General features: G+C 35.8%; 1 protein-coding gene across 1 annotated transcript in view; it reads left to right on the forward strand.

Moving 5' to 3' along the window:
- Positions 1 to 12,664, forward strand: part of RUNDC3B (RUN domain containing 3B) — a gene marked incomplete at its 5' end in the record, with an annotated part of 46,166 nt that extends 33,502 nt beyond the window's left edge. Inside the window, 3 exons of the mRNA XM_009705970.1 lie at positions 9,183 to 9,329; positions 9,708 to 9,823; positions 12,205 to 12,664. Of these exons, the coding sequence (XP_009704272.1) occupies positions 9,183 to 9,329; positions 9,708 to 9,823; positions 12,205 to 12,350 (409 nt within the window). The remainder of the gene's footprint in view (positions 1 to 9,182; positions 9,330 to 9,707; positions 9,824 to 12,204) is intronic.
- Positions 12,665 to 13,881: the final 1,217 nt, after the last annotated feature.

Genomic DNA, 13,881 nt, shown 5'->3' on the forward strand with positions numbered 1-13,881 from the left:
CCCCTCCCACCCCCCACCTTGGTGAATAAGAGAATCATAGGGACTTTCCTTTGACCATTTTGCATACTTTATGAAAGTAGCATGGCAATGTGTCACCTTCTCTGAGTCTAAAGTGTAATACTAAAATCTGTTTTATGTAGTGGCATCCTTTCTCTTTTCTCCTGTAGCTACACTTCTGTGGATAAAGGCATTGCATAAAAGTAGTAAGCAAGAAAGCTGTAAGTTACTTGGACATTTTTATCTAATGTAGAATTCTAAGGCTGGGAGCAGAGGAAAGTAAGGCAGTATTGAACTGTTGAGGGCCTCAATTCAATGCAGTTGCAAATGATGCACATTCCCAGTAGGAAAGCATATTGTGTGGGTCATGGAGTTTCTTGCTCTGTTAATATGACCTGAACTGTGGCAGAAAAAGAGCACTTACTTTAGCATAGTAATATGGACCTATACAACAAACATCAATGCTTTCCTCTTTTAATTCCACAGAGAATTATCTCATGTCTAAAACAGGTAAACCTGAGGCTTTGATTTCATAAAAGGGTTTGAATAATTTGACACTCACTGCCAAGGGAGGGGTTAGAGAACATCAGCTAAAAAATAGTAATTTACTGTAGATTTACTTCTATATTCTCAATGATACTGATGGGAAAAGGTAGTATTTGATAGTATTTATACATAAATAAGAAGAGTTGAACAAAAGTTATTTTTACATTCTTCTAATAGATTTAATGCAAGTTACATGAAGTTCAGTACCAAACTAAATGGACTTTAAATGACGAATAGTAAAAATATAACCAATTTTTGTAAGGGTGGAAGTGCCAGGTTAAAATGGTGAGGAGAAGCTAGTGCTGTATTTGCAGACATATTACTTTGTCATTGATATACTGAAGCAATCTCTCTAAGATTATTTAGACAAAAGGAATTGACATTTAAATTATCCTAAATTTCAGTTTTATTTGTCTACATTTATTGGTTTAAGTAAATCAGATCAAGAATTAAGTTTAATCCAGTAAAGAGGAATAGAAAAATCCATTTTATACTTTCAAAACAAAGTTAAAAGTTTATCTAAAATACAAATAGTTTAAACAAAAGAAAGGTGAGTTACCGGGCAGTGTGTGTACACACACAGTCACAGAAATGTTTGCTTTATTTTTAAACTATGGATGGTATTTGTAAATTTAGGATATAACTTTTTTTTTTTTCCTTCAAAATCCGGTTTTAAGGCTACAACTTTTTGTCTTGGGGTTTTTCAATGTTTTGTTAAATTAAAACACAGTTTAAATGATTTCTGGAAAGGCTTAAAATAGAAAAAGTAAAATATCTGAAGGTATGACCAAGAAAATACAGTGCCATTTGTTACCCAACTTCTTGAGCAAGCAGTTTTATTAGCTGCCTTTCTATTTGGATAGCAAGTGATTGAGATTTAGATTGGTGCTTTTTCTGTTTGTCATGGAGATATTCTTATGCAACCACGTAACATAATAATTTTTTCAGTATTTTGTTATCCAAATTACAACTGAAGTTACAGTTAGCAAAGATTTTTATTTGCCATCTCTTTTCCCTTCCTGTTTCTCCATTTCTACCATTCTTTTCTGTGTGGTTTTTTGTTTGGATTTCCCCCCCCCTTCCCCGATCAATTTACCTGATCTGTTCTGAAGGAAAATCTTGATTTCCCCCAAAAAAAACCCCCCCGCAGCCTCCTAGAAATGTTCTTTTAAAAGGAGTTTAGCTATAGACAGATAATTTGTATTTACATGACTGACATAGGAAAAAAAAAATCCTTGAATGACAAGCTTAGTTTGAGAGGATATTTACTAAAGGGAAATTTAATAATCTGTCAAAAAAAACCTGTTTGCTGAGAGTCCTCTATTTTCCAACAGAAAGGATCCGATAGTTGAAGAACTGAATTAAAAGCTGCTCTTTACTTTTTTTAATAGTTTGGTTGCTAGTCAAGTTCAGTATTTTTCTTGTTTTCAGTCAAGACGTACTATCTGGGAAACTGGTTGTGTTGTGCCTGTTATCCTCCTCCAAAGAATCAGGCCTGGTTATTTGTCCAAGGACATGAAGAGTGTCAGTCAGGCGCTGCAGTAGGATTTTAATGAGCATACGCAAAGTTAACATATTGTAGTGTGTTTTGATCCATTCTGGATGTCTGTCTTCTGAAACACAATTTCCACCATAATTAGACTAGAACTCAAGAGTCAAGCTGCTTGTATTTCTGCCAATATAAGTTTATCCAAGTTACTCCAAAGGTCAAGGAGATCAAAGGCTGTATAAAATTGATTACAGTGATTTTATTACTGGAGGATGTCTTTCAAGATCTCTAGGAGATAATAAAGGAGGACTAAAAAGATTGCTGAAGAAGCTTCAAGGGGATCTGTTCTGTGGCACAACTACTACTGTTGCTGTGACACACAAAGATCTGTTGGCCAGTCATAAAGAGTAAGAAAATGTGGTGTGGTAGGACATGCCTGCTTTTTTTCACTGCAGCGGCTGCCATTAGAAAGTCTGCTGGGATCTAACTGCTCTGGCATCTAATTTGGGGAATACTGTATCTGTGCACAGGGCACAAACCTGAGAGAGGTGATATATTGCAGCATCAAAATCTACTGGTAAGTAACTCATTTTCATACCTGCTGATCTAATTTCTCAAAGTCCAATGACATACCAGTCCAGACAGCTCACTGTCTTGCTACAGTACTGACAATTTGAAAGTTTCCTTTTATTTTAGAGTTGCTCTTACAGATTTTAGTTATATTCATGTATGCTATCTATTTGAGTTTGCATTCCATATTTCCTGTCCTAAATAAAGGTTTTTAAAGCTTGTTCTTTCTTATTCTAATGTTTTTATTTTTTTTGTAAGCTTTTATTTTCATTTTTACTTTTCACTACTCAGGTAGTTCTTGAACTGGAGCACTCATCTGATATAATTCCCTTTCTTAGGGAATTAGTCTGTTTGGTTTATTTCCTGTCTTCATCTGCTGGTAGGAGGGCAAATTGCCAACTGGACTGGCATTTTCTGGATTTGGAGAAATTAAGCTTGCAGGTAAGAAATTACTGGTTTTTCATAGGTATAATCGGAAACAGAACTGACTTTTTGTTTATTAAATGAAAAATCTGTGTAAATGGGTCTTTCAGAATAGGCTTCCAATGGCATGAATCTGGACTTGATCCAGGGGAAGCTGGAAATCCAGTCTAGCTGAAATGAGACCAGAAGTTTTATGTGGTTACCAAGATAAGGCTTTTCTATTTTCGCTTGGACTGAACTTGAGATTAATTCTTATTTACTTACTTTTAAATTCCCAGAGGTAATATAGTTACAGTATAGTAAGTGACCAAATATAATCACCTTTTTCTATTGTTTCTGTTTTGCATGCAGGAACCTCACGTACAGGCTGTCTTTTGTCCCCATCCCCCATTATGAATGAGTGAATCAAGTCAGGTCACACTTTCAAGATGCAGAAGTCTTAGATGTGTTAATTGAAAGGAGTAATTTGTTATCCTTTTGAGTGATGCTTGTGCAAACAGAACTGTTTGTGGTGTCATCTTATGAATTAAACTTAAAAGAAAAAAAACAGCTTCTTTTAAAAAATTAATTTAAAAATTGACCGATTCTATGATCCATTTTCAGAGTAGCTCCTATGTGTTTGTACCAGAACCACTGAAAGGGCAGCATACTGTGGAGCAGGGGTGGAAATGAGCAGTAATTTGTCAATTGCATTTTATTATTATGTGTGTGCCATACATAATGATATTCTGCTTGTGCTTAAGAAATAATCTCAAATAATAAATCATGAAATAAACATCTCAAAATAATAAAAGTTGAGGAAATCAGCAAGTAAATATTCTGGAGAGTACCTGACAAAGACAGGGCCAGTGAACACTAGTGGAGAAGGATGTTTATGGAAAGACTTCACTAATCTCACTTTTCCTTACTTCTTAAATACACAATTAAAGGTCTGAAAGTCAAAAGCATGCAGAGATGTTTCTGGGAATAGCTGTATAACCTTGATGTTAATACTCTGGCTGTTGCTGTTATTCTTGAATAGAAGTAAGTAAATTTACAGGCCTGGAGGGAGCATATGCATCTGTACTTCAAGCAGACGCTTATTCTAACGTGGGAGGATGTTAATATTGATTAGTTAATGAATCATCAGTTTTCTTTTGTAATAGGCAGGAATTTATTAGCAGGATGTTTTTACTGAATGCTTTTCTTTGTTTTCTAAGAGGAGCTTAATTTCAATAGTGGTTTCTGATGTACTACAAAAAAAATAAATGTAAGCCAAATATCTTTTTTAGTTTCTAATGATGTATTCTGGTATTAAGAAGATGTTCTCATCTCTTTTGCTGCTTGTTTTTCCTAACAAATTATTAGTTGCAGTAGTATTTTGAATTTGTATGGAGTTTTTTTTTTTTTTTTTAGACATTAAGAAAAAAACCCACCACAATTCAAATGTAAAACAGGGAAACCTGGGGTAACATGGTGAGACTCCATATATTATAATTTTCTTTTGTATGTGCATTATGGAAAAATCTATGCTGTGAAGTAATACAAAGGATATTTGATCATTTTAAAACCAATTTTTTGAAAATGTGTTCTGTCTCCAGCATCACCAATGACTCTCTCCTATAATAAATCCCAGCAAGCATTTTGCTGGGTTTGTCTCACCACTTTTCAGTACGAAAATAGCAATTCAGCAAGTACTTCCAAAGGAATTAGAATTATTCTCTCTCTGCCTGCCATCTCTTCGCTACTTCTTGATTTTTGTAATGTTTTTCAGAACTTTAAACACGATATGAAGTTATCTTATAAAAACATTTCTTGGGGTGAGGACTGCTCAGGAGAAAAATAATTGTTTTCTTTCTGCAGATCACAAAAGAGAGTTTCTGCTACTTTTGCCAACATGATTATAAAGAGGTGGAGATGACTGTAGGTAGAGAAGATACCAGTTAGTGGATGGGGGGAAAAAAGTTCACAGGCTTTCAGACAACCAAGAATTTTTTCATGCCTAGATTAGGTGATGTACTATAAATCAGTTTAAGCCCCCTCTTCTCATAATAGATTCTTACATATTCTTCCTACTCTGCACAAAACTTTCTGCACTCTGCAGTCTCACCGTCTTAGTCCAGGATACCCTATTCAGCCATATCTCACACACTGCCTTTCTTTCATTCAAAAAATAATAATACAATCTCTTACTAAGATCCAGTGTGTTCTCCATGTACCAACTACCTTCCTGAGATTATTACATTTAGAAGCCACTGGTTTTAACTTCTTTTTGGCTTTCAAGTTTTCTATTTCCAGTCTGAAGAAAAGCAGTTAACAGCTGCTTGTATATGCTCGTTTGCTTGTTTTCACTCAAACTTGATCAGATTTCCTTCTTTTTTAACTTCTTTCTATAGTAAATCCTTTTGTCTCTCTTATTTTTCCTCTTCTGGTTTTTGGAATAACCTTGCTTTTACTCCTGTATTAGATGGCTTAACATATTGTCTACAAACCTTATCTTGCATCATCCTTAAGTTGTCACAGCTACAAAACCAATAGAACAATATTTTATTGAATTTTATTTAAAAGTAGAACTGCATACTTGTGATCTTCAGTGTTGTTCTTATGATGTATTATGGATTTTATTCCTTATAAGGAATATCCTTCTTAACATCTAGGCTTTGAGTCTTGGTCTACAGGCGTTCAGGTAATTCTGGTTTTCAGTTGGTGTTTATTGCCAGCTGTTTGTTCTCGGGAACAGAGGCAATAGAATAAAGTTTGTTCACACATAGGCCATTCCAGTTCGGTATGTTTTACTACAGACCAGCATTTTATAGAGAACCTTGTATATTACATTACATTATTCTTATGTGAACATTTGATAACACTTTTGAAATATTTCCAAGTCGAGGCCCAAAGAGTTCAGTAGTTCCTTTTTTTTATGTGTGTGTAAATAACAGAAAATACTCATTGTACATTTTATTCTTGCATATTTTGTGAAACTTGTAAATTTCACAAATATCCCTATTTGCCATTTGGACCTCTCCACCAGTTCTTCATTTCTTATTTTTGTTCTATGAAGACTTTAATCTAATTTTTCCTCTGAAAGCTTTTATATGCCAAACTTTTTTTGCTATGCTAGCAGATAAATAAGTTTTAATAGTAATATTCTTTTTTTGGTTAAACAGCTTGACAGTAAACATATAGAGGAAAGCTTGTAATCTTCACTGCACTCATTGTGATCGTTAAGAAAAGCCCTACTTCAAACCCTGCAGTATCGCAACCCAGAGTTGGCCAGCACTAGTTACAGTGTTTGCATTCTGAGAAATAAGAGTGCTGCTGTAGAAATTCAGTCTGCCTTGGATAAAGTAAATTGTTGTCTTTTGAGAGCTCTTAACTTCTAGAAAGAGCTACTCTTGTCTGACCAAGAGCAGGACAGCACTCAATAGTCTTGTGCAGCATTTTTTCACAATCAGTGTTTTGAAATTTGTATGCTTTTTTATTAAAATTTAATCATATTTTCTTCCTTTTAAACTCCTTTCTGTAGTAAACACTTTTGTCTCCATTTCTTTTCCTCTTCCTGTTTTTGAATATTTGTAGCAGGATGATTTTTGCCTCACGGTGATTAAGAGTTTGAAGAGGATGTATGCTGTGCAGACATGGCACTTAGGGACATGGTTTAGTGGTGGACTCGGCAGTGTTAGGTTTACGGTTCGACTCGATGATCCTAAGGGTCTTTTCCAACCTAAATGATTCTAGGATTCTGTGCAGTTTAATACTTTGACTCTTGAAATGAGTCTGGTTAATATGCATACATTGATACTGCCTTTGTTTATCTTGAGAGAATTGCTGTTTGCAAGCAGTGCCTTTAATAAGTCTTTGCTGCAGTGGAATCTCATGATGTTTTAAAAATGGCTGCAAGAGAACAAAGAGCTAAATAATCTACACGGCTGAAAAAATAGGTGGTAACTGCCAGCACATGCTGTGAATGTTTTTTGCCTAACTGCCTGTTGTCTATACTACTATTTTATACAGACTGAATACTGTGTTTGGACTAATTTTATATATTCAAAGTTATTTTTACATATTTTTAAAGATTCAAAATAAAAGCATAGAAATTTTAAGAGGAGAATAGTTACTTCTGTATCCTACTTGAGGCCTGGTTTTCTTCCTGAGCATGGTGGAGTGGTTTAAGCAGTGATCTACTGGAACTGTCTTTAAATGTTGTTATGCTAAAATCCCTGGAGCAGTTTGGCTAGTCTTTGCTTCAGAATTTATTTGTCCACACGGAAACGGTGAAATTTCAGGTTACTGTAGCATAAAGATCTGTGGGAAAAGCCTCAATATAGAAACTCACATAAAATGCCAAAATTCCATGACTAGCAACTTGTCTGTAGATGTCTGGTTTTGCCGCCTTTGCTCAGTATGTTTATTTAATAATTACTTAATACTGCTGCTAAGTTGTGTGGTGGTAACATACAGGAGTTGTCCAAACAGGAATTTACACGTATGTATTATATATCTGTGAATTTGCATTTAGTTACTGTGTGCATAGTTGCTAATATAAACTGTGTCCTGTTACAAAACTTCTATGAAAGCATACAAGAAGTCCTTCTGAATAAGGAGGCAATGTAGGGTAACTGGCTAACCTCGCAAGAACTTGCTAGGTCGCTGTTTCAGTTTACTCAGATCAACAAGCCTTTAACAGACCTGTTTAATTCTCGATGTACCCCCTGGGATTAGAGGAAATACATGGTGAAGTGAATACCATACAAGATATTTGAAATTATTGAGAGCTTTGGGTTATCAAAGTGGTTATTCCTATAGACCCTTTAGAGAGGAGGGTGAGGGGGGAGATCCCTTGGTAGAAAAGTTGATTGCTTACTTGCATGAATGCTGGGGGAATTCATTTTCTTGAGAAAAGTTTCTTGAAAATATTGTTCACCGTGGTGCTACACCACTTCTCTTACAAAATTGCTGTGCATCTGTATCCTCTCTCAGACTCAGCTACTAAAAATTCCTTACTGAACTTGCTATTGTCTTACCTTGTTTTGTGGGAAATTTTGGCTCTTTGGGTGGTGGTATGTGTCCTTACTGAGGTTCTTGTCTAAACAGTTCGGATACCACCAGAATAAAAGCTGCATTGTAAAAATAGACCTGTTGAGAATGTTATTTGTGAATTCACATAAATGTATGTGTACCATGAATAGTTATTTAATTGGCTATACAGTTTGGCATTTCAGATAGCAACACAGCATTTGGCTTTGAACTCCTGAGTACATTCGGCATGGAGATACACAACATTAGCTATGTGCTTCAGGCCAGAGACAGTCAAACTTGTTCTAATGCAGCATTTCATTATTGCCTAGTATTTCGTGGATTGGAGGATTTATGGGATAACAAGCAATATTACTTTTGTGTCTAGAGTTATTCTGCAGCAGCATAAGGGTAGGTTGGAGGTTGCTTTGTACTATTGGAAAAAGGCTGATCTTGTCTTGGAGCTTGAAGAACCATGTACTTCCCTTATTTCTGTATGACTTCTGGCAGATGATTTCCAGTATTAGCGTATTAGCTTCCTCGTTTCCAGAATTTCAGGAAACTGGTCTGCTTCATGGGAATATGAGGCAAAAATAATTTGAATATCTAAGGTACTTGGTTAACACATTTTCTGTGATTTAAAAACATAGAAACTGTAAGGTGGTAGAAAACAGAATAACTATGTGTTAATATTTTACCTGGAAGTATATAATAGAATTAACATGTCTAGTTTTGGGTTCATTCTGCAAAAGTTTGGGGGGAGGGGGAGAAGGCGTGTGTGTGTGTGTGTTCAAGCTGCAAAAAATATTGGGGGGGTGGGGGAGAAGGACATCACGTTCCCATAGCCAGTTTGCAAAATAGTTGGCCTGTTAATTACCATGATGCTGGCAGAAAGAATCTTTAGAATACAGCTGCTTTTTTATTGCTTTTGCCGAAAGATTCTAATTTCAGCTTTTTTCTGTTCCTAAATCTGTCTCAATAGGTTTCTAAGTTGCTTCCCCTAGGACAAACGAAGAGTTTAAGATGCTTTATGAAATTTGCAATCTGTTGGTCACTCAAAGTAGAACATCAACTGGGTCAGGACTATTTGTCCTGTTTTTCTTTCTGTACCTTAAAGATATGCATTTAATAGATTGAGATTTACTGCTTTGTGTATTCACAGGGCTGTACTAAAGAATAATGACTTGAGATCAAGGCAAGAATTAACTACTCACCTCACCAATCAGTGGCCTTCCCCAGGAGCTCTGGATGTCAATGCTGTTGCCTTGGACACTCTACTCTATAGAAAGCACAATCAACAATGGGATGAGTAAGTTGAATATTTATTTTGATTCACCTTTAGAGCAACAGGAAAGCTAAAAATGATACATTTCCGTTAGCATACTCTGAAATGTATCCTATTGGAATTACCTGTTACAATGCACAAGGATCAGCTGGCAGAAAAAAAAAATCAGTTTCTCTCACTTACCATAAAAATTGCCTTCCTTTGGATTAATTTAAAAAAAAAAGAAGTCATTGCTTTAGGAAAACACTGTTTTAGGAAACAAACAAACAAAAAATAGAGTGTTTAAGAGAAGAAAGATTAACTGCCTAGGTTTTGGGTTTTTTTAGAAAAATTTTAAGGAGAATTGAAGATATCTAGTTAGATCTTTAGATATGTTACTATTCAATATTACTTGCTTTGCAGGAAAAGTTTTCAAAGTCTGGACCAGCTTTCAGCAGAAGTTAGTCTTTCTCAATCTTCTCTGGATCCAGGTCACTCACAGGATGGGAAGCAGGATGGAATGAACTTGTTAAATGAAGGTACACAGCCAGTCTAGTGGCTTCCTTTTACTTTGTTCTTCATAGCTCTGATCTTCAGTCCCTGTGAGATGAATTTTCACTGTGAACACAATATGCATTCAACAGCATATTTTTTCATTGTTATGCAAATTGTTCGTTTCCCTAAGACCTGTACTTCAAATAAGTTTGGATTTATGAAGGTGCCCACCCCACCCCCCCAGCAATGATAAGACTTTGTGCTGTGTTTAAAGCTAAGCTTCAGATATGTTGTGTATCTTCCTTCTCCAGCACGGAACCAGAGACAGCTCAGCTACAAGGAGGGTCTTCTGTCATCTTTCTGCTATAACCAACTCAAATCTTTTGAGTTCTCTAAGTTTCCTTTTCTGTTTCTTAAAAGAAAGATTAAAGGCACTGGATTTGCAACTATCACTGTCATTCTTACATCTTGCATTCAACATTTATCTGTGGAGATGCAGCCTGACAGTGTTTCTGTTAAAACAGAGAGAGGAACAGCATATGAACCGTGCTAGTATATAGAAGTAGTATACTCATATAGCCCCCCTTTCAAAATCTGTACACTTCTCAAAGGTTAGCTGCTCCATCTTGTGGACAATTGTGAAAAGCAGAAAAATGCTGGAAGACTTCTGAAACAATAGCGTTTTGAGTACAGAACATAAATTGCTAGAAAAAATCCTTTTGGTATCTCATCAAATGTTAGCTTTAAATGGGCTTTATAATACAGAGCCTTTAGTAGTTCATAACTGGAAAATTTCTTGGTTTTAAAATATCAAGGATGTAAAATTTAGAACTTTTTTAAAAAACTAAACAGTCTTAAAATCTAAGTTATTTCAAGTTAGCTTAGAGAAAGTGAAAGAGAATCAGCATGGCTATTATGAAGAGAGTCCTTGTGCGGATCTACTTTCAACTGTTTTTTTGCAATATTACTAGTTTGAAGTTATGTTTTAGTTTATCTTCTGTAAATTAAAGTATGGCAAAACCACCGATAATAATAGTTTAGGTTTTGATTTCAACACTCTGTCTTTAAAGGTAGCATAATATCTCATTTCTAAATTAGTGAGGTTCATCAGTACCTAGGCTTTACTATAATTTTGTAAGACAGGGCATGTGATCCTGCTGCTAAAATACCTCTGGTCTAACTCTCAGTATGGCAGTTTCAATAAAAAGATTAGAAGTCTTAGAACTTTCACATTACTATTAAGCCCACTCATGTAGTCAGCTTTTTAGCTTCACACTTGTTGAAATGAAGGGCTGTGCCCAAACAGTGTTACACTGCTCTTTGTGTATTTTATGTCCTCAAATTGAATGTAGAGTTTAAAGGGTAGTTTTTATGGGAATAAAGATTTTTCTAAAAGTGAAGACTTTTAAAAAGAGCTAATCTAGTTCATTCTTTAGGGAAAGCTATTCAGTCTTTTGAAAAAAGCTCAGTAGAGGTAAGACCTAAAACCTACTGGAAGCTGATAATAAGAACCATAAATGATGCAAGAGAACTAAAGTCACTTACTTTTTCTTCATAATTAATTGTTGGGCAGGGTGTGGTTTGGGTTGATTGATTTTTTTTTTTTTTTTTTTTTTTTTACATCCTTGTCATGAGGGAGCTTAGGGGAGATCTTACCACCCTCTACAACTACCTGAAAGGAGGTTGTAGCAAGGTGGGGGTTGGTCTCTTCTCCCCAGTAACTAGCAATAGGACAAGAGGAAACGGCCTCAAGTTGCGCCAGGGGAAGTTCGGGCTGGACATTAGGAAGAATTTCTTCACTGTTAAGAGTCGTTAGGCATTGGAACAGGCTCCCCAGGGAGGTGGTGGAGTCACCATCCCTGGAGGTGTTCAAAAAACGTTTAGATGTGGCACTTCAAGACATGGTTTAGTGGGTTTAGCGGGCATGGTGGCAGCAGGTAGATGGTTGGACTTGATGATCTTTGAGGTCTCTTCCAACCATAATGATTCTATATCCTGATTCCAGTTAATTCTGCTCCATTCCAAAAGATTTAAAGTTGCATCTCTGGTACTGACATTGTATTAGTAACATCACTTTCATTTATATATAATGTATTCGACTAAAACCAGTGCTTGAATTAGTAACTTCAGTTCACTGTGTAGTCAGTGGAGCCTCTGAATCTCCCTCTGTAGGAGACCAAGTACAGCCCAGCCTGTGATGCACAGGTAGGGATCCCTTTACCACCTGGGCAGGGAAGGTGTGGTATAAATTACGTGTCTTCCTAATTGCATTTATGAAGTATGTGTGTGCTGAAGCAGTAATCTGTAATTCATAATAGTGTAGATGAAACAGTTTTTCCTCTTCCCTCTTTTTTTTTTTTTTTTTTTTGGTCAGGTCATTTTGTGCTGTAAAAATTACTAGCTTAATTCTTGTTTTTCTTAACAGGGAAGGAAGACACTCCATCATTGATTGGTCTTTGTGGCTCTCTTACATCAGTAGCAAGCTACAAATCTCTCACAAGTCTGAAATCAAGTGAATATCTCGCGAGTCCCACAACAGAGATGACAAGTCCAGGCCTAACACCATCTTGAGATGCACACAAGAAGGAACAGCTTTGTGTTGTATGCATTTGGTTTATGTTCCATAAAGTGACTTGCAATGAGGACTGCTAGTTCTGAGATAAAATATAAGCTGCTTTATTTTTTCTTTTCATTGTTACCTATTTAATTCACAAATTCTGTCAGTTTTCGTTCACTTTTTTTTTTCCCCCCAGAGGACTTTTCAGATTTTCTATTTTAGTCTTGAATTATTTAAAGCTCTTGGTCAAGTACAGGACATATAATCTGATGCTTATGACTGATTTTTAAAGTGAAATTGTTGGAAATCAGTCCCCTACTTAACTGCCATGACCTTTGTTTCTCCTTGCAACGGCCTGGCCCTACTCTAGCCACGGTGCTTCTCTGCAGTGCTTTAGATATCTATCAACTCTTGCAGAACAGACAGGGAATCCTTAACGCCAATCTTTGTATGCAAGTAAGTATTTTATCCAACAAAATCCAGCTTTTCATCTGTGTGTGTTGCATAGGACCTCAAATAGCATAGTTAACCTATCAACAGCTCTTCTCAAGTTGACTCAGTGTTAGATTTTGCATTCCTGTCAGTATCATGGTACTTAGGAGATGTCCGAATCACACTGAAGAATCACACTGAAACACTCTTACTAATTCTTGAAGTTGCATGTGGATAACAAATGTAAGTTGATCATATAAGTCAAGCATACTTAGCAATTTGTAAATGTTGAGGAAACTCACTAAATGCTTCTGAGTGACCTGAGTTTCAGATAACCAAACATTATACGAGAAATTTCTTGGTTTATTGGCCTTGCTGGGAAGACGAGGACTAAGGATGGTGGGGTTAGCACCTTGGGAAGTCTGGATTGTGTGTTTATTGGCAAGATCCCAAGGAGAGTGAAAAAGGGGAAAAAAGACAATGTAATGACAGTATTCTCATGTTAAAGATTTTTCTCATTCCTGTAGTAGTGCAATAGGTATTTTTCTTGATTAGGTAATACAGGAGAACTTATTTAAGTCAGTTTTCTTAAAGTACTTGCCACTGATTTAAATTACTGATAGAAAAAAACAAAGGAGACATTTTTTAAATGAAACTAACTTTCGAGATTACCCTACAGTTTCAAAGTTTGCAAATTAATTTTTGAATTGCAAACTATTCTTAATTCTTTGTAAGATACAATGGATCCTTTATCTATGAATTTTGCTAATCAAGGTAACGCTTATCGGTATGATTAGTAACTTTTTAAACAAAACTTAAACGCATGTAAGTACGTTGTATTTATAAGTGCAAGGGAAAATGCTTTTTTGTGCCAAAGAAGTTTCATAAATTGTTTACATGAGTAGCTGCAATACCAGACAGATTTTTAATTATTGCTTACTCTTAGGTGTTTACAGTATGTCACTATACTCTGTACAGTTTTAGTTGATTTGCCTGTTGTAATGGTACCTTGGCACTACTACAATAATCTGGTCATCTTAGGGTGGGCTTGAAAGGAAGAGGATTCATTCTTACCTTTAGTAAAAACAAATGAGGGGAAATGTTTAGCCTTTT

Source organism: Cariama cristata, unplaced genomic scaffold (assembly GCF_000690535.1).
Source record: "Cariama cristata isolate BGI_N322 unplaced genomic scaffold, ASM69053v1 scaffold4508, whole genome shotgun sequence".
Classification (NCBI taxonomy): Eukaryota; Metazoa; Chordata; class Aves; order Cariamiformes; family Cariamidae; genus Cariama; species Cariama cristata.